We start from the raw sequence: 20,041 nt of genomic DNA, 5'->3' as shown, positions 1-20,041 counted from the left end.
TCAATCAACTCCATCCTTGGAGAGACTATGTATCTGTGTATGTGCGCTAGTATTCTGTTACAGATCAGTACAACCAGGTGTACAACAAGCATCCTAGGGAGAGTGACAATATGTTGTTCTGGACAAGCTGGCTCCTGCTGGAAGGTCACTTACTGCCTAATTCCGGGGTGAAAGTGTCAACAAGTGATTTAAGGACACGTGCATCTGATTAACTGACTGTGTGGAAATTTACTATGACTATCTATTTTCTCTTAGCCAATCAGAATCATTCAACTTGCAGTAATGACGTGGCTAGACCTTGAAAAGAGTATAACTGTTGAGAAACTTTTGTATTTACGAAAGGCTGGTAGAGAGGGAGCGCAAACTCCCTTCTTTACAACTCTTCTAGGGTCATAAACTGTTATTACCCTAACAAATCCAAATATTACAATATTATCTGATACATTTAGTTTCCTCAAAGTCTCATGTGCATTTTAAGACCCCTTACATTATATATATATATATATATATAGTCTTGTTCAAAATAATAGCAGTACAATGTGACTAACCAGAATAATCAAGGTTTTTAGTATATTTTTTATTGCTACGTGGCAAACAAGTTACCAGTAGGTTCAGTAGATTCTCAGAAAACAAATGAGACCCAGCATTCATGATATGCACGCTCTTAAGGCAGTGCAATTGGGCAATTAGTTGAATTAGTTGAAAGGGGTGTGTTCAAAAAAATAGCAGTGTGGCATTCAATCACTGAGGTCATCAATTTTGTGAAGAAACAGGTGTGAATCAGGTGGCCCCTATTTAAGGATGAAGCCAACACTTGTTGAACATGCATTTGAAAGCTGAGGAAAATGGGTCGTTCAAGACATTGTTCAGAAGAACAGCGTACTTTGATTAAAAAGTTGATTAGAGAGGGGAAAACCTATAAAGAGGTGCAAAAAATGATAGGCTGTTCAGCTAAAATGATCTCCAATGCCTTAAAATGGAGAGCAAAACCAGAGAGACGTGGAAGAAAACGGAAGACAACCATCAAAATGGATAGAAGAATAACCAGAATGGCAAAGGCTCAGCCAATGATCACCTCCAGGATGATCAAAGACAGTCTGGAGTTACCTGTAAATACTGTGACAGTTAGAAGACGTCTGTGTGAAGCTAATCTATTTTCAAGAATCCCCCGCAAAGTCCCTCTGTTAAAAAAAAGGCATGTGCAAAAGAGGTTACAATTTACCAAAGAACACATCAACTGGCCTAAAGAGAAATGGAGGAACATTTTGTGGACTGATGAGAGTAAAATTGTTCTTTTTGGGTCCAAGGGCCACAGGCAGTTTGTGAGACTACCCCCAAACTCTGAATTCATGCCACAGTACACAGTGAAGACAGTGAAGCATGGAGGTGCAAGCATCATGATATGGGCATGTTTCTCCTATGGTGTTGGGCCTATTTATCGCATACCAGGGATCATGGATCAGTTTGCATATGTTAAAATACTTGAAGAGGTCATGTTGCCCTATGCTGAAGAGGACATGCCCTTGAAACGGTTGTTTCAACAAGACAATGACCCAAAACACACTAGTAAACGGGCAAAGTCTTGGTTCCAAACCAACAAAATTAATGTTATGGAGTGGCCAGCCCAATCTCCAGACCTTAATCAAATTGAGAACTTGTGGGGTGATATCAAAAATGCTGTTTCTGAAGCAAAACCAAGAAATGTGAATGAATTGTGGAATGTTGTTAAAGAATCATGGAGTGGAATAACAGCTGAGAGGTGCCACAAGTTGGTTGACTCCATGCCACACAGATGTCAAGCAGTTTTAAAAAACTGTGGTCATACAACTAAATATTAGTTTAGTGATTCACAGGATTGCTAAATCCCAGAAAAAAAAATGTTTGTACAAAATAGTTTTGAGTTTGTACAGTCAAAGGTAGACACTGCTATTTTTTTGAACACACCCCTTTCAACTAATTGCCCAATTGCACAGCCTTAAGAGCGTGCATATCATGAATGCTGGGTCTTGTTTGTTTTCTGACAATCTACTGAACCTACTGGTAACTTGTTTGCCACGTAGCAATAAAAAATATACTAAAAACCTTGATTATTCTGGTTAGTCACATTGTACTGCTATTATTTTGAACAAGACTGTATATATATATATATATATATATATATATATATATATATATATATATATATATATATATATATATATATATATATATATATGACCCCTTACTGCTTTTCCAAATAAACAATGATAACCAGTAAAATGGCAGTATGTTATCTTTATGAAGTTATTTATCTCAAAGTTTCCACCTATGAGCAGTTTGACTGGAGACTGTAGCTCTATTGTGAGAGTGCTTCAATAAGCTGCACATGTAAAAAATGATATGTTTTTATATTGAATCGCTTTCAAATCGTAGTTCATTCCATTCTTAACATTTTAAATCGATTCCTATATTAATATATTCATGATTCAAAAATCCATGTTTCAAGATCAATGCATATGCTTCGGCAGAATTTGTAATTGATGCATGGAGAAAATGAATGAATCACTACACCCCTAATGAAAAGTCATTGTTAGAAGTTTTAACTGATATAGAGCACACTTACGCAGAGATGGTGATCTTGGTCCCTGTATCTTGCTCTATCTTCTTCAGGTTCCTGCCCTCCTTCCCTATGAGTCTCCCAACAAGGCTATTGTGGGCCAAGATCTTCAGAGGAACCTCCTCAACACTGACACAGAGAGAAAGTACACAACATGGTTTGTTTATTTGTTTATTTATTTTGAACTGGTGCCACATTTGTACTTGAATTAAAAAGTCCATGAGGCGATTTTGCTTATGTACATATAAACATGGTTTTAAATGATTTATCTGAAAAGAAACAATCTTAAAGCGATTGAAGCGTGTAAAACTTAAATATGCCCTACAGTTAGATGAAATACTGACATCTTGGTGTCATTAGCCTCTTTTTCCATGATTTCCAGGATCATCCTGCAGGCTTGTGAACAGCCCTCTTTAGATGAGTGAATAGTGATGGCCTTCTCAGTCGCCCCGGCATTCTCTTTACGATGGATATCTACCCTGAGACAGAGAAAGAAGGATTATAATGGTTTGAGCTAAATAGATACAGAGAACAGTTTATAATCTCAGAAATAAGAATGACTGTGAACTATTCCTGAATAGAGGTGCACAACTTATTGGGTGGCAAATGTATTATTTGCCAATAGAGAAATTAACTTTACTTTATGGGTATATGTAAGAATTGTTCATGTATTAATCACTTTTTTGTTGCCAATGTGTGAACAATGTGTGAACAAAACTTTAACAAAACTTAAAAACCAGGACTTCCAATGAAGTCGATGAAAGGCTGTAGACTGATTTTTTATGTGAAGGACAAGGTCAAATCAAAAGGATGTGATGTTTAGATGAAATCTAGAGAGCCTCTCTTCTCTTCTGTGACAAATAAAACTAAAATTTCAAATGTTCAGGATGTTCGGAATAGTGCCAAAAGAGCAATTTAGCTATTGCCAATGTGTCATGCAAAGAATAGTGGTTTATTCAAACTAAAAGGTTTATTCAAACTAAAAATTACTAAAGTAATTTACTAATATATTATTAAAATCTTGTTAACATTAGTAAATGCACTGGGTACTAACATGAACAAACCATGAATGGAGTTTTGGTTCCTTGCCACTGTCGCCTTTGGCTTGGCTTGCTCAGTTAGGGACACTAAAATTATGATCCAAATGATTCAACTAAATATACAAATAAAATTAATTAATTAGGTCTTATTTAATTCTATAAACTATAATACTGATCTGCATTGTCGCTCTATGATAAATTGAAATAAGCTGATAACATCACTGTTTTCTCCAGAATGACTGTACAGCCAAATCAAATTTTGCTGCAATATTGTCCTGCTTAACACTGTGAAGCTGCTTTGAAACAATCACCATTGTAAAAGCGCTATATAAATAAAGTTGATTGATTGATTGAACAGCTGTATTTTTATTAAATAAATTTAACAAAGATTAACTAATGCTGAACGGAGGTGTTCATGGTTAGTTCATGTTAACTAATGCATTAACTAATGTTAACTAATACAACCTTAATGTAAAGTGTTACCACTTAATCTGTCGAAATGATGCAGGTGAATCAAAGAACGAAAAAATTAACTGTGGGTTGGGGGCATTGCATCAAGTGCAAGCACGAGCAATAAGTTGCTGACTTCAGTTCACTTAACAGCCAAAAGCGATTACAAGGGTTTCTTAATTCTACACGTCAAGTTTAAAGTAGTCAAAAAACAAAACAAAAAAAACCCTCAAGACACCTACAGGTTTATTCCATTCCTTTGTGCTCTGTATAGTTTCCTTTCAACTAACTAAATAGCTCTGAATTTGTGTCAGAGGGTTTTTTCCATACATATATTTGCTGTAGTCTGTGAAACAAATATGCCTACTGTACTAGTTATACGACTTAACTATCCAATCTGTATGGTGCTCTGAGCTGATGTTTAATGCTGTTTTACTATTATGATTGTTATTCCCTTAATGTATTATAAAGTTAGAGCAAAAAACAGGATGACCAATATATATATATATATATATATATATATATACACACACACACACACACACACACACACACACACACACACACACGTATATATATATGACTAATATATATATATATATATATATATGCATGCATGTGTGTGTATATATATACAGGCATATATATAGCTTTATAGGGATGAAACGATTACCGGTTTCAGATAAACCCTGTTAAAATGTACTGATGGTTAGTAATATCGTTTAATTTAATTATCATTAAAACTGTCACTGATTATCACGATTTTGAAAAGGTAAATCCTATCCAGTCTGGTGCAGGTGCGCAGCACGTGACAAAACGCTGTTTTCTGAATGAGAACAAATGACAGAAGGCAGTAACAGCACTGGGAGATTTTCCAGCCTTCTAAAATCTGAGGTGTAGCCATATTTTGGCTTTTACTAAAGTCCTGAGTGAAAATTAATCAAAGATGCTCTGATCACCCTGTCTGCAGCAGAACATGCCAGAAGAAAGTCACTGTAATAGGGGAAACACTTCAAATCTGTGAAGATTTGCGAACGCAAGGCAAGTGGACTTTGACCTCAATTCCCAACCTACGTCTGGGAAATAATAATGTGAAGCTTGAGCCAAAGATGAATGAACACGCTCAGACACGACTAGGGTGACATTTAAGAAATAATAATCAGGACTTGACATTAACACCCGCCGTTTGTTTGGTGTATTTCGGCCGTGGCGTGTTACACAGTCACTCACTTCGCTGTTGCTATAGTCATCGCATTATAACCCATCATCACACGTGTTTCTATTGAGTTTGTGAATGCAATGTCTAATATTCAGATGCGTTCAGATAAACCCGAGTTTTTTTCAGAGTGCACGCTCTCACTCACTGAAATCTACACTCAAAGCAGAGATGAGCGTCAGATGATGTATGCAGGAGATTCATTCAGCATACGGTTGAATATTTTTGTTCTAGCCTATTTCAGCAGCGAAAATAATTTAAAACAAACACTGCAGAACCATACCGCTTTTAGGGACCATCTCTAAATTTACATACAACATTGGTATGCGTAGTTGTAAAACTGACTGTAAAGTGTTCATCTAGTTGTCGGGTATAATGCACACCTTTTGGATTTTTGACAATTTATAAAAAAAACTGTCATATGAAAATTCATATGATTTTCATCATATGAAAAAATGGATATGATTTATTTTACTGGGATACTGTTTAGGCTCATACACAAACTATGCTAGATTTAAATGTGTCAGCTGATATAGGACACTGATGGGAATATTGCTTTAGCATATTTATAAAGATAATATTAGAGATTATATTTACACCAAATTATTATTTATGCATTATGTGGTGCTACGACAGCCAATAAAAGGAAGGAAATCCCACAGAATAGAATCTTGCTTTAAAAAAGGGCATAGAGCTGCTTGATTTATTTGTTGTTTGTTCATTTTCAAATATAAAACGTGTTTAAATGTTTTCAGTGTGTGCATTGGTTCTTTTTGAACACTTTAGCTCATTTGAACAAAACTGTGATAATATTGAACGTGATAATTTGGGTCACTATAACAGTGATGTTAAATTTCCATACCGTTTCATCCCTCACACTATACAAAGATATATATATAACACATGCAAAACAATAATGCAGTTACTGCAATTAAATGCAGAAGGCTTGATGATATTTGATGATATCTAGGCTTTTAAATGTATCACGTAAGTGATTTTTAAATGGATTAAAATGCAAAAACTAAAACCAATTATTGTTTCAGCCATAAGATGTTATCGCCCAGAAATGGCATCAGTGTATATAAACTATAATAGCTATTATATCTTTAAATGATAACATCAAATAAATTTAAGACATTAATAATTAGACAAGTACTGATTGAAAAAGTATCAAGACTTCTTACTTGGACTGTGTCTGCTTTGTGATGTTCTTTATGGTGAGTCCCTCTTTTCCAATGATGGCTCCCACAAACTGAGTGGGTACTAGGATTCTTAGAGGCAGTTCTTGATGACGCTGCCTGTGCCCATGGGGGCCTCCCATGGCCCCTGGCTGACCAAACTCCTGCTCCTGACTTCCTGTGCCCATTTTAGATGCCCCTCGCGGGACCTGGGGTCTTCCACCCCCGTCCCTTCCTGCCTCCTCGTCCAGTATGTACGACACACTGAAGGAGTGATTCTCAAAACTGTGGCCTCTCAACTTCTCAACAGCCCTGGAGATAAATGAGAGAGCAAGAGAGAAAGAAATGGATCAATCAGTAGAACATGACATACATAAAGCACATGGATACACTGGCTAGAGGTATGAGATATCACAATTTTATATTGCGCATGATTAAAATGTCTCCACAATCTGCCTTTGAAGAAAGGTTGTAGTCAGGCTACAGTGCATTTTCTATCAGTTGTGGTTCTGGCACCACCATCTCAACATACTATACAACGCAACATACATTCACATAACGTTTAGCAAAACAGTAGGTGCGTTGACATGGAGCACTGTAATCGGTTTAAAAGTCAAATCCGAATGAAAATGCGCCATATAAACACCTCAATCGGAATAAATCTGCCCAAACTGAATGAAATTGAAATCAGTTTGAGAGGGGTGGGATCAACCTTTTAATGAACCGATCAAACGAAAAATTTCACCATGTAAACAACCTGAATGGATTACTTTTGAGTGTGCGTGACATACAGCACGCGCCTCCACTACTGAAGAGCGCACGCCACGCTCATGCACACCAGCCTATAATGCTGACAAGAGAGGAAAGTTCATTTTTCTGAGGGGTAACGTTAAACTTTTTATTAAGTTATATATAAGTTATGAAGATGCATAATGATACAGACATAGCCTGGCTACACCCTCATCTTGACAACATTTGTCCCAGGCACTTTTTACTTTAAGGCTGCAAAGCCATCCCCTCGCTTCAAATATGGCAGGACGATAACCGCTGCGACTAAAGATTGCTTTGTACATAATCTTCCTCATCAGTTCCATCTCCTCAGCATTACAGATAGCCAAGATGAACTTGATGCTGCAACCGAAACTATTGACTCTCTCCTTACTAGCACTTTAGACATAGTTGCTCCCCGGCGCTTAAAGAAGATTAAAGCAAATAATCCAACGCCGTGGTACAACGAGCACACTCGGGCCCTTAAAACAGCAGCCAGAAAAATGGAGCGCAGCTGGAAGAAAACAAAACTAGAGGTTTTTCGCAATTTGTGGAAAGAGAGCATGATTGCATACAGAAAGGCCATAAAAACTGCTAGATCTGCTTATTTCTCAACTCTTTTAGAAGAAAACAAACACAACCCTAAGTATTTATTCGATACAGTGGCTAAATTATCAAAAAATAAAGCTTCAGCTTCTGATGTTTGTAAACAACACAGCAGTAATGACTTTATGAACTTCTTTACTAGTAAGATTGATAATATTAGGAATAAAATTATAAACATGCAGCCGTCTATTACAGTATCACTTCAGACAGAGCACTGCAGGGTCACTGAGGAAAAATTACACTCATTCACTGCTATAGGAATGAGTGTAGCCTTTGGCTTGGCTTGCTCAGTTGGGGACACTAAAAATATGATTAAAGTTATTTAACTTATTATACAAATAAAATATATGAATTAGGTCTTATTTAATTCTATAAACTATAATACTGATCTGCCAACATTGTCGCTATATGATAAATTAAAATAAGCTGATAACATCACTGTTTTCTCCAGTACGGCTGTACAGCCAAATCTAATTTTGTCGCAATATTACCCTGTTTGACACTGTGAAGCTGCTTTGACACAATCGTGATTGTAAAAGCGCTATATAAATAAAGTTGATTGATTGATTGATACTTCAACTGTGCCTGACAGAAGAATTTATTTTTCTGAGATGATTATTACACTTTACAACAAATAAATAGCTTTTATAAAACAGTATAAGTTCTGGTGGCCATTGAGAGTTGCTATGGCATCCGTGAACACAATCCAGCTGCTGGAGAGGACAGAGTCGACATTTCTGATGGAAGCGGTCGCACACTGGACACAAAGCTCAGCATCGCGTCTCAGGATCTCACGCCGCACGCGCATATTATATAGGCTCAAGCTCAATTTTGAATTACTTCTGACACGAGATCTGCACGGTGGGTGTATCTTGTAGCAAAGGGTCAAATCAGTAATTGGATCAGATTTGATCAGATCAAATCAGTTTCGAGGGAAATATAATATAAATTTAATATAAAATCTTGAAGTGGCGCGGCAGGATTTTGAACAACTTCCTGAGTCACTGCGGACAGGCACCGAATGCTGCTGCCGGCATTACACTCATTGAAAACAATGTGTTTGAATTTTAGAGACATGGAGCGGCGTTGCATGTGCTTCGCGTCCGGTGTACGACCCCCTTGATGCGGCTTGGGGTTAAGCAGATAAACATCAAATTTTCATTTTTTGGTGAACTATCACTTTAAGCGAATGTAAACAGTATGGCTGGTACAACAGTGTCCATTTATTAGATCAGTGCATTCTGTCTTAAAGTGACAGTAGCCTAATAAACCTGCTACTGTCAGTGCAATTAAAGTGCCCCCATTATGTTTTTTGGAATGTTTCCTTGCATGGAGTGTGTTATATAGCTGTTTGTGAATGTAAATGATCTGGAAAGTTGTAAAATCCACAATAAAGTTATTGTCTCCCAAAAGAAAAAGTCAACTCTGAACTGCCTTAGCAAGTCATTTTTGTTTTTTGTTCGAATCTTACGGTGTGACAGTTTTGCATAACGTCTATGTTACGTCTATGTTGTACGTTACCATTTTACTGACGACTGCTGCTCAAATCTTGAAGGTATTTGCAAAATGCTTGAGCTTTAAATATATGGGTCAGTAACAAGTTTATTTGAACAAGCTTGCACCTCATAAAGATAACCTGTAAGTATGAATAATTATTAATCTATATATTTTCTACCAGGTGCTCAAAATATGTAGTTTTGTGTTTTATATTGTGTACATTTCCAGCTAACCGGCTAACTCGCGTTATTATTACTGAAATAAAAACCCGATTTCAAAAAAGTTGGGACACTGCACAAATTGTCAATAAAACAGAATGCAATAATGTGGAAGTTTCAAAATTCAATATTTTATTCAAAATATATCATAGATGACATATCAAATGTTTAAACTGAGAAAATGTATAATTTTAAGGTAAAAAATTATTTTTCATGGCATCAACACATCTCAAAGTTGGGACTAGGCCATGTTTACCACTGTGTGACATCCCCTCTTCTTTTTATAACAGTTTGCAACAGTCTGGGGACTGAGGAGACAAGTTGCTCAAGTTTAGGAATAGGAATGTTGTCCAATTCTTGTCTAACACAGGCTTCTAGTTCCTCAACTGTCTTAGGTCTTATTTGTCGCTTCTTTCTCTTTATGATGTGAAAAATGTTTTCTATTGGTAAAAGATCTGAATTCATGTCGACTCTGTCCTCTCCAGGATCAAAATAAAAATATATTTTTACATTGTCATTCATGTTAGTGCTTGCCTAACATGCACAGTTATTGATACAGTTCATACAGTTCATGCATGTGCACTGCAATAAATAAAAAATATACATATGGGTTTGTTGATGGACATACACTTGTTAATGCTGATGGTGAGGAATTACAGTTGCAACATCTCATAATGTACCTCAAAATGAGTAGTGCATTGCTGAGAAATGTCCTGCTTAAGTTGTCCTTGCCATTGAGGTTCAAGTTGAATAACTAGTTCTTCCAATGTTTCATCATTGGACTCGCGCTCAAATTGATTTGGTAAATTGACGCTATTGTTACTCTGTCTTTACAGTGTGTAAAATTGCTGAGCTTTAGAAAGCCTCCGCACAGAGCTTAAGTTTGTGGTAATGGGTGTTTGTTTCCGAGGCTCGCTGTAAGCAGAAGACCAATAACAACAGACTGGGCCATCTGACCAATCACAGCAGAGTAGAACACGGAAAGGAGGGATTTAGAGAAACTGATTTATTTATTGAGTGAGAATCATTGAGCAATGTGGTTATGTGCAATGTATATTATGAGAAATAAAAAAGCCTTTGATGAAAAATTAACCTTTAATGCACGTAAACCTGTTGAAAAATTAACATTTAATGCACGTAAAACTGTTGTGAGACCTCCGAAACAAAATGAAGAGCCTTTAAAATAGCATAATAATATTGGCACTTTATTTTGAATCAAACAAAATACAAAGAGAAAATCACTCCCTGATCCTGACTGAAAAACTTCAGTAGCTTTAAGAATCAGTGAATATTTAATTCATACAGTGAAGTGTATGTAGTATTTTATTTATTCAATTTCTTACTTGAATGCTACTGCTACATAATAAACACTGTTTATTTTATTTGTATCTGTAAGAAATGTATTTCAATTAATCATAAAATGGCCCTGATATGTCACTAGACATTAAGAAATCATGTTCATTTCAAATAATTATATCACTGACAACAGTAGACTGGCCAGGATATTGTCATCTTAAGTTGTTGTTACAGCCCTCAACTGATGTTGATGTAATCATGTTGTGTTTTGGCCTGAAGCTCCACCCTCTATCTATCTACCAATCACAAAGTCAGTAGTGTTTGACAGCTCGGCTCTAGTTACCACACCTGCAGCTACAAACGTTCCTGCTGGATCCTGCAGCCTATCTGGCAACCGAGTCAGGGGAGAGGGGATACACCGCTCTACAGTCATTTGAAAGTGATTGCAGTACCAGTTTTGGCCACAATCTTACATAAACTTCCTTTAATAACAAAATAAAATAAATAAGATTTTTTCTTAGTTTTTCTTTTGTTATGATACCTTACGTGGCGTGATGACTCCAATCCTTCAAATATTAATATTTTTGTGTAATCGTTGCTTCATCCTCAATAAACCCGCCTCTTGCGTGATTACCAGAAATTTTGAATATTCTGATCTAATATGATTTCTGACCTATAAGGTTGCCAGAATAATAATCAAACACTGTTTGTTAATAGGCCAGAGGAGAACTGGCACCCCGACTGATTGCAGAGCTTTAGAAAGCCTCCGCACAGAGCTTAAGTTTGTGGTAATGGGTGTTTGTTTCCGAGGCTCACTGTAAGCAGAAAACCAATCACAACAGACTGGGCCATCGGACCAATCACAGAAGAGTAGATCACGGAAAGGAGGGATTTAGAGAAACTGATTTATTTATTGAGTGAGAATCATTGAGCAATGTGGTTATGTGCAATGTATATTGTGAGAAAATTAAAGCCTGGTTTCTCCCAAGGTTTATTTTTCTCCATTCTGGCACTGGTGGAGTTTTTTTTTTTTTGACACCAACTCAACTTTCTCAACTTTGGCTTGGCTTGCTCAGTTAGGGACACTAAATGTTTTTTTTTTTTTTAAGTTATTCATCTAAATATCCAAATATAATAAATGTATTAGGTCTTAATGAATTGTATAAACTATAATACTGATCTGCCAACATTGTCGCTATATAATAAATGAATATAAGCTGCCTGATAACATCTCCGTTTTCTCCATGACGACTGTACAGCCAAATCAGATTTTGTTGCAATATTATCCTGTTTAACACTGTGAAGCACGGCTAAATGTTTTAAATAGGGGAATTAGCTTGGCTGTACGGCCCAGTGACTTGCAAAATATACTTAAAAAACCAACATGAATCATTATAAGATCATGCAATGTGATCCTGTCTGAAAAAGATATTGTTATATGATATTTTAGTCATATCAGCCACTCTCTAAAAAAAAAAAAAGTCTCTATGAAGGAATGGATTAAGAAAATTAAAATGTGGCTATAAAAGATGAATTCCAATGTTTACCATCGTTCTTAAAAAAAAGAAAGAAGTAGATTTCTCACATTTTGTATAACCTGTTGCTGTGATAGCAATCTCACTGCTAGGGTTGGGCAGAATCCTGAATTGAAGAACTGACGTTCATTCACAAGGAATTTGAATTGAATTGGCAACACCCTGCAGGCTGCCGTGGAATTTGAACTTAAATGACAGGAAGCGGTATTGCAATTCAAAAGACGTCAATACAGTCACGCAGCAAGAATTTCATTAGTCCATCACAGGTTTTGCAAAATACAGTTATAACAAAATATTTATTCCCTGATATGCAGAATTAATACATTGTTTGATAATGTATTTATATATTAAGTTTAATATTAATGTTTGATAATATACTAATATATTAAGTAAATTAGAACATTCTAAATGTGTCTAAATGTGTTCTTCAATTGTGAGGCATACAATTTATTTTAATTTATGTGATCAATTAAATTAATTGTTGGAATATGAATTAAATTAACTACTGTTCAAAAGTTTAGGGTCAGTACTCAGTAATATTTATGTTTTTTAAATAACTTTTAAATTGTATTTTCTCAAATTCAAGTAGATTACACACACACACACACACACACACACACACACACACACACACACACACCTCCATGAGATGAAAAACTTGTGAAGTGACTCTCTGTGTTCATATCCTCATAAATTGAGACAGCAGATGCTGAAAACACTTTGAGCATCACATGTGTAAAGAGACATGCACTTTTGTATAATGCTGTTGGATTAACCCATATTGAATAAAATGTCCTTATCATCGTTATAAGCGTAAATTTTATTGCAATCTCTCCAAATTACTCCAAAATAAGATCCCTGAAGACTAGAAGTCACCCAAACACATATACTTTTATCAGCTACTACTAGAACACAGTTACTATTGTTTGAGGCCAAGTGTTCAGTCAGACAGATATTTCGGAGCAAACATTCTCAGCATCTCTCAGCTGATGTCCATTAATTCACAATCGTAATGCTACAAATTCAAAATCAGGTATGTGAAGTGTTGTACACAATTCTGGAAGGAGTGTGACTGCTTCTTTATGACTTTAGGACTTTTTTTTATACACATTTTTACATTTTTATACACAAACGGCGACTTCATATACAGTACATGACCAAAACCACTAGCAGCCTAGCACACAACCAACTAAGCACACAGACACACACACAGACAACACACACACACACACACACACACACACACACACACACACACACACACACACACACACACACACACACACACACACACACACACACACACACACACACACACACACACACACACACACACACACACACACACACACTACATCAATTCAATTAGTATTGCACATATTGATTTTAAACTGGGACAGGGTGTGGTCCGGAGGGTACTACCTTAGGGTAACCAAATGTCCTGTTTTCTCAGGACATGTCCTGTTTTCAAGTCCTGTCCTGGCCCTAATATAACAATTTTCTATCCATTCAGATGGGGCATACTTTAAAGGTCCGGCATGACATTTTCATTTTATGAGGTTTTTCAACATTAATATGAGTTCCCCTATCCCCAATATTCACCTGAAAATTTTCCCTAAGTGGCTAGAAATTTTGATCAGTGTAAACTGAGTTCTGGCTGTCTTTCTTTGTCTTTGAGAAAATGAGAGCTCAGACCAAGCGGCAACCATAGACAGTAAAAGAAATGGACAGAGCTATCCCACTGACGTCAACGGCGGAATGTGATGTCAGTAAAGGAGCACTCACTTCCTGATGGCTGAGCGAACTGCGCAGGCTCAGACTGAGCTTGACGACGTAGATGTGACGTGAGCAACCTGTCTGACAGCTGTAGGTCTTCTAGTAGTTGTGGAAAATGAAAGCTGAATCACATTGTTTAAATATTTTCACCCGTTGCTTTTGGCTCACTATAGGCTTCTCCCCAGTCTTCTCCCTTGACTTTGTCAGACTTTATGTCTCCACGTCCCCCCGACTGTCTCATAGACAGTAAAAGATTGCCTGCGAGCGTCTCCTCAGGTCTATACGGTAATTTCTCAACTGTGTGACAGAGTCGCGTTGGTTATTCACTGTCAAAATGACTCAAAAATGAATGGGAGTCAATGGGATGCTAACAGCAGGTGATGGCTTGGTTAGCAATGGCCGCCCCTATGGGTGGAACGCTTTCCGAGTGCTAGATTACAACCTTGGCGGCAACCTCCCACGATCTCTCTTGAAACCAATACAGAAGGAACGTAAACTGTAATTCCTTAACTGGCCACTAGAGGCAGGCTCCAGAAAGGAGCAAAATCTTATTGAGCCCCATGTTAAAATTCTCAACTTTACAGCAGAAAAAAAAAAAACGTTTTCAGCCTGGTACAAATTGTGGTTTTGGCTTATATGCTAAGCCATACACAAAGACTTATATGTAAAGCCATATGCTAATCACTGAAGTAACCCTTTAATGCATCAGTTAAAACGATCAACTTCATGTTGTTTCTGTTAGTAGCATGAAACTAATCTGTTATTTAAATGATTAAACTACAGACAGCAATCAAATAACACTTTTTATAATGTCCAGATCTGTCAACGAGCGCATTTACATGCACACCAGTAAGCATCTAACTCACAAATATCAACATATTGAAATAACCAGTTTTCCCTGTGTACATGCAAAAAGGGTTACCGCGTTTACATGACCATGTTCATTCATTGTCGGCTTATTAGGCAGTAATCAGCTTAAGAACGAGCATGTAAACGCACCCAATCACATGTATATATGCAGTCCACAGGCGCCGATTTACGTTTTCCTCCATGGGTGCTCATGGGCGCATGCGCCTTTTAAAAAAAGACGTAAAAAAGTAGTCAAACATTTTCAGCGGCCAACACGAACACACACACCTATTTAATTGATAATAAATCCGTAAAGTAGCATATCTTTCAAATCAGGACAGCGCCACTTCTCACAAATACAGACAGGTTTGGAGATGAAAAGTTTAACTGATACTTAACCGCGATCAGCGTAGCGGGAAATTAAGAATCAATGCCACACAGTAAAATTGGTGGATAGGATATTGGAGCGACACATAGCACCAACTTCAATGTTTAATTTTAAATTAATGTAGCCTACTGGCAGTCTGGCACACGTGGGTGCTCGGTATTTTCCGTGGGTGCTTGAGCCCCGGAACTTTTACTCGGGACATGCTAGCTGGCAACATAGGATTCCATTCATTATGCTAAGCTAAGCTAGAGGCGACCCTGCCAAACTAAAACAATGCATGCACTGAGACAAAAATGCATTTGCCCACATATCTAAATGTAGGAAAGAAGTTGAATAAGCCCTATTTCTACAAACGGTGGAATGTTCCTTTAAAACAGCCCAGCAATGATAATACATTGTGTGCACAAAAAACTAACAAAAAATAACTTTAGTTTTAAAATTAGTCTCTAATGCTTTTCACATAGTTAACACAGTGCAACACGCCTGGGATGTACGGCAAAACTATGGCTCATTGGCCGACGCTGTTCACGTGAGCACCACGCCACATGCAATGCAGTCACAGGAGCTGGCCAATAATGAGCAGGGCGTTCTGATGTAGAACACAGAAGTACTGTCTTTGTGTAACCAAAAATTATTTGGATATTTTAATACCTTAACCAAGTTTAATGTATTCTACCTAATATACCATACTCTTGTTTTGATTGTTTAATTAAACCTAAATGGTCATTTAAAGCAAATGCTGTGTAAATATCCCCTCCGGACATCACTTTTGGTCACTACTGTATATCGATATTACATTGGCAAACGGCCACCGTTCTCTCTCATATCAGCATCTGCCAAAAAAAAAAAATCAACAATGGAACTGACTCTGTATATTAATCTTCTAGTATTCAAAAGTGAAGCATGCATCTTTTTAACTGTACTTGTGTTCATATATGATGTTTATTGGCTGGTTGCTGCAAACAAACTAGTTAATAGACACTCCCCCCCCCCCCCCCCCCCTCATTCAGATCCCCAATTGAGTTCTCTCACTGCAGTTGACACGCACACTTACAGAAAAGCACAGAATCTTCAATTATAGTTGACACAGGGTGCACGCAACAGGATAGAAAAGATAGCAGGTGTCTCAAGATACGTTTTAAAGCTGGAGTACTTTAAATTTGACAAGCCATCTTAATTCTTCCTACAGATGAACTTAATGCCTACAAGCAATATGTGAGCAGGGGTATTTTATAAAATACAAGCTATAACCAGCTGCATATTTTCTGCAGTCTGAACTACTGCAGCAAGAGCAATAACTGACAGCTATGTTAAAAGCCTGGACATTAAGTGAGATTCACTTTAATCAAGAGGGATGAGTCAAGCCACACATTTACACACACTTGTTCTAGGGGTGTGTGCCAGTTGAAGCAGGGTCACAGGAATAAACAACAAGACTCACTATCAATCACCAGTGACTGCAACAGGGTGACATAACAGCACTTGCAGGCCAAATGACATCAGCTATAAGAAGATCACTAGGGCTACATCACCTCAACTAACAGGGTCAAATGAGTGTCAGTTACTGTTCTGACATCACTTGTTTGGGTCACATCACACATCAAACTGAAAGGGTGGTAATATGTACAGTAGCTTTAAGAACTTTAATAATCTATTTTTTTTCATAATGTTCTTATGAAATGTATATTCATCAAATAACTGGAAAAAAAATGCATTGTGTTCCACTGAAAATATTAAGCTATTTTAAACATTGACAATAAAAATAAGGATTTCTTGCATCAAATCTGCATTTTAGAAAGATTTCTAAAGGATCATATGGCCGAAGACTGGAGTAATGGCTTCTGAGAATAATTCAGCCTTGCATCCCAATAATACATTACATTTTATATTATTTTAAAACAGTTATTTTACATTGTAATAATATTTCACAGTATTGGTTTTTACTATATTTCTGGTTAAACAGATGCAGCTGTGGTGACCTCCTTACGTCATAATTAATTATTTTTCCAAACATACACAATACAAAAATGCATGACTGACACAATCATTCAATTTTGACTGACTACAAATTGTCATGTGAATAAGTGTCAATAACTTAACTGTTTGTTTGTGTCAGAATAAGTTATAGTAGGTCATTTTTTGACATTGACAGTGAATTGTATGATTTCTTTAAGCTTATGTAAAAATTGCACAGGTTTAGAATTGCATTACTAATAATAATATAAAACATTAAGAAATGTTTAAAATCCACTTCCCATTCACAATGTTATTTCAAAATGTTTGCTGTTGTAGTAGTATAATTAATATTTTTTAAATTAGTAATTAATTTCTGTCCAACATTGTTCCCTTCACTGATCACTTAATTGACAAGGTTTACCATTTTAATATTTACTTCTAAACTTTTAATTTTTTTATTTGAGTTTGACTGTCTGAGATATAAAAAGATGAAGTCATTTACCTTACTTTGTTCACACCTTTGCTGAGACGGATACAAACATTACCTGTGCTAACTTTAAGTTAGGCATCTAGTGCTGCCAGAGATTACCTTCACACAAACCCTGCTCTTCCAGTTCTGCAGACATGCTGAGACTCCTGTCAAATTCCCTCATTTTAAATACGCACAAGCGACACACCTATTTACAGATAAAATAATAGGTGCCACACACAGAATGTAACAATGTGACAATCCAAGCACCACCTCTGACAAGAGTCAAGAGACAGCAATGTGGCATGAGTTCTTCCACCAGTCATGTAGTTTTGGTGACACCGATCAACGTTAGTCACACAATGGAGGTTTCAGGACCAGACAGGTGCCAGGACGGCTTTCCACCCATGTGTTTGTGAGAAGCCAGGACAACTTGATCTATTGTATTGAGTCACAGGGTAAGCCTAACCAGTTGTACAAGCATTGTCAAAGTACATCAAGGCCCTGACCAAAGAAAAGGCAAAACCGCAACTGTATTAAAACATTAATGACCCAAACCATCCACGTAGAGTGTTTGGAAGGATGTCCATGACACGTCACTTAAGATGTGAGATTGACGCTATATGATAAATTAAAATAAGCTGATAACATCACTGTTTTCTCCAGAACGACTGTACAGCCAAATCAAATTTTATTGCAATATTGTCCTGCTTAACACTGTGAAGCTGCTTTGAAACAATCGCCATTGTAAAAGCGCTATATAAATAAAGTCGCTTGATTGATTGATTGATTGAGATCTTCAATGCTAATCCAAAGACATCAAGACAAAGGCTACAAAACACAGAGCCGGTATTTGACTGTTATGGCAAATGTTGTCACATGTTAACCGACAGTAAGAATTTTGTCTGATAAATGATTTAAAAAGTAATCTTTCAAGAGTTTTTGAAAACGCTTTGGTGCATGGTGTAATTTTCGGTATGTCTTTCGGTTCAGTTCGGTACACATTTATGAATACAGAGTTGTAGCCCATTAACCACTTTTAACCACCAATATTCTCAATAAGCTCTGTGTGTTGTTACTTTCTATAAGAAACAAAGTCTCATCTATTAACATTTTATCACAAAATTCAAACAATAAATTCTGTTGTTTTGATGCTCTTTGATGTGGCATGACAGATCACTGTATAGACGCTTCAATTCAAGAGGTAGCGCATATCTCTTCCTCTTTAATGCTAGGCACAGAGTAAACTAGAAGTCGACCAATTCATCGGATTTGCAGATTAATCGGCACCAATAGCTGATTGGTGGAACAATTGGTTATCGTCAAAAATCAATAACGTTAGTTTTTACGGTTTGTGTCCATTGCGGGAGCGGCTGAGAAGGGCGCTGTCATTACACAGTAGCCACGAGAGCTCTGAGAAGGGTCTGCTAGCATTATATAGCGCTAGAGCGGCCTCTAGAGGCCAAATAAAAAACTATCACTGTTTACATTAACACGTGAGGACACGTGAGGCGCATCTGACGAGTGTTTAAAACACCGAAAGTGAAACTGTATGAATCCAGAACACTTCAATACATGTTGCTAAATCATTATAAAGTAATTTTTTTGGTGACTAGATGCTTTAGCAGCAAGATGCTCAACTTTTATTACACAGTGTAAAATGTATATTGCATATCATTCATGTAACCCAGCTAACACAAATACGTGGCTGTTACGTAATTGCAACGTAATCTGCTGACTAAACTTTCGTCGTGGTGACGTAACTAGTTACGTTGTGGCAACTGGAAAAGTGAAATTCCCAGATACGTTGTCACAACGTAACATTGTAACGTTGCCAGTTAGTAACTGCAACGTTGTGGCAACGTCATGGATCTATTAGTTGTGTGTTGGTAATCAGTTGGTAATTTTTATAATTATTCATTTTTCAATAGGCGGACATGCTGTAGTTTATGTCCTCATTTGCCCAAACTAATTTAAAGGCTATTTCAATGAATGTGAATGAGGAATGCAGACTCAATATGACTTTAGTTTATTCAGTTCATTTATTTGAAAAACACACAAAAACGAAGAATAAAACACCCAAATTATTTAACAAAAACATTGAGATACAGCAGAACATGAATAAAAGCATTCAAGATGCTCGGCATTATAATGTTAAACATAACATATGCTGTGCTAGCTTAAGTTACCATTTGCTAGTTGA

General features: G+C 36.8%; 1 protein-coding gene across 3 annotated transcripts in view; it reads right to left on the bottom strand.

Moving 5' to 3' along the window:
• The window catches only part of igf2bp2b (insulin-like growth factor 2 mRNA binding protein 2b), a 57,571-nt gene that overhangs the window by 12,467 nt on the left and 25,063 nt on the right, over positions 1-20,041 (bottom strand). For 2 of the 3 annotated variants that reach the window (XM_067441492.1, XM_067441493.1), the window contains exons 3-5: positions 6,487-6,792; positions 2,941-3,075; positions 2,603-2,725 (exon numbers count right to left, since the gene is read on the bottom strand). In XM_067441492.1, the coding sequence (XP_067297593.1) occupies positions 2,603-2,725; positions 2,941-3,075; positions 6,487-6,668 (440 nt within the window). In that variant the 5' untranslated portion in view covers positions 6,669-6,792. Of the gene's footprint in view, positions 1-2,602; positions 2,726-2,940; positions 3,076-6,486; positions 6,793-17,871; positions 17,976-20,041 lie in introns of those variants that run through there. The other variant, XM_067441495.1, reaches the window with a different exon arrangement.

The sequence above is a fragment of the Pseudorasbora parva genome, chromosome 4 (genome assembly GCF_024679245.1).
Source record: "Pseudorasbora parva isolate DD20220531a chromosome 4, ASM2467924v1, whole genome shotgun sequence".
Classification (NCBI taxonomy): Eukaryota; Metazoa; Chordata; class Actinopteri; order Cypriniformes; family Gobionidae; genus Pseudorasbora; species Pseudorasbora parva.
The sequence above is the reverse complement of the archived record's forward strand: the minus strand, read 5'-3'. Positions and strand labels throughout refer to the sequence as shown.